The 833-nt window shown below is 38.8% G+C and overlaps 1 protein-coding gene across 1 annotated transcript; it reads right to left on the bottom strand.

The window, feature by feature from the left end:
* Window positions 1–241: 241 nt before the first annotated feature.
* LOC111909483 (uncharacterized) lies at window positions 242–628 on the bottom strand. Its single transcript, XM_023905307.1, has one exon. The coding sequence runs from the start codon at window positions 626–628 to the stop codon at window positions 242–244; it is 387 nt and encodes a 128-aa protein (XP_023761075.1).
* Between the last annotated feature and the right edge of the window lie 205 nt (window positions 629–833).

Genomic DNA, 833 nt, shown 5'->3' with positions numbered 1-833 from the left:
AAGCTTGCAGTTTGAACAAAAATTGAATATTTTTCTTATTTTTAAAACACCACCCCACACTCTAAGCATTGCCTGCCCTCAAGCAATCATTTAGAACATATTTTCAGAAGAAGAATGAAAATAAAACAGATCCTAAGAAATTTAAAAAGAAAATAAAGGAAAAAGAAATGCAAACTCTAAACTCGGGTTGCCTCCCGGAAGAGCTTCTTTTTAAGGAGTCATTAGCTGGACTCCTCCCATTCTACGTTGCTGCAATTCCTTCCAGCAACAACCCTTCTTCCATGTCTTCATTCCTTGGGACTCCTTCTTCATATCTTTTGAACCTATGTCCATTGACCTTGAAAGGGGTACCATCTTTTGATAATAACTCTATAGCACCATGTGGAAACACCTTCTTCACTAGAAAAGGTCCATCCCATCTTGACTTGAGTTTGCCCGAGAAGAGTTTTAGCCTTGAATTAAAGAGCAACACCTTTTGCCCTTCATGAAACTCTTTATTTCCCTTGATCCTCTTGTCATGCCAACTCTTGGTTTTCTCTTTATAAATTAGAGAGCTCGTGTAGGCATCATTTATAAGTTCCTCAAGAGCATTCATTTGTATTAACCGGTTGTTCTTGAGTTCCGCCATGTTGAAGTTGCACAATTTTAAAGCCCAAAAAGCTTTATGCTCGATCTCCCCCGGTAAATGGCATTGCTTTCCATAAACTAGCCTATATGGTATAGTACCAATATGCATTTTGAAAGTTGTTCGGAAGGCCTAAAGTGCATCATCTAGCTTATCCAACCATTCTTTCTGATTGCTCCCCACCAATCTCTCCAAGATTCTCTTCAAG

This window comes from Lactuca sativa, chromosome 8 (genome assembly GCF_002870075.4).
Source record: "Lactuca sativa cultivar Salinas chromosome 8, Lsat_Salinas_v11, whole genome shotgun sequence".
NCBI lineage: Eukaryota > Viridiplantae > Streptophyta > Magnoliopsida > Asterales > Asteraceae > Lactuca > Lactuca sativa.
The sequence above is the reverse complement of the archived record's forward strand: the minus strand, read 5'-3'. Positions and strand labels throughout refer to the sequence as shown.

Bases quoted from the DNA above. Each gene is read 5' to 3' on its own strand.
- LOC111909483 (XM_023905307.1), bottom strand. From the start codon at position 628: ATGGCGGAACTCAAGAACAACCGGTTAATACAAATGAATGCTCTTGAG.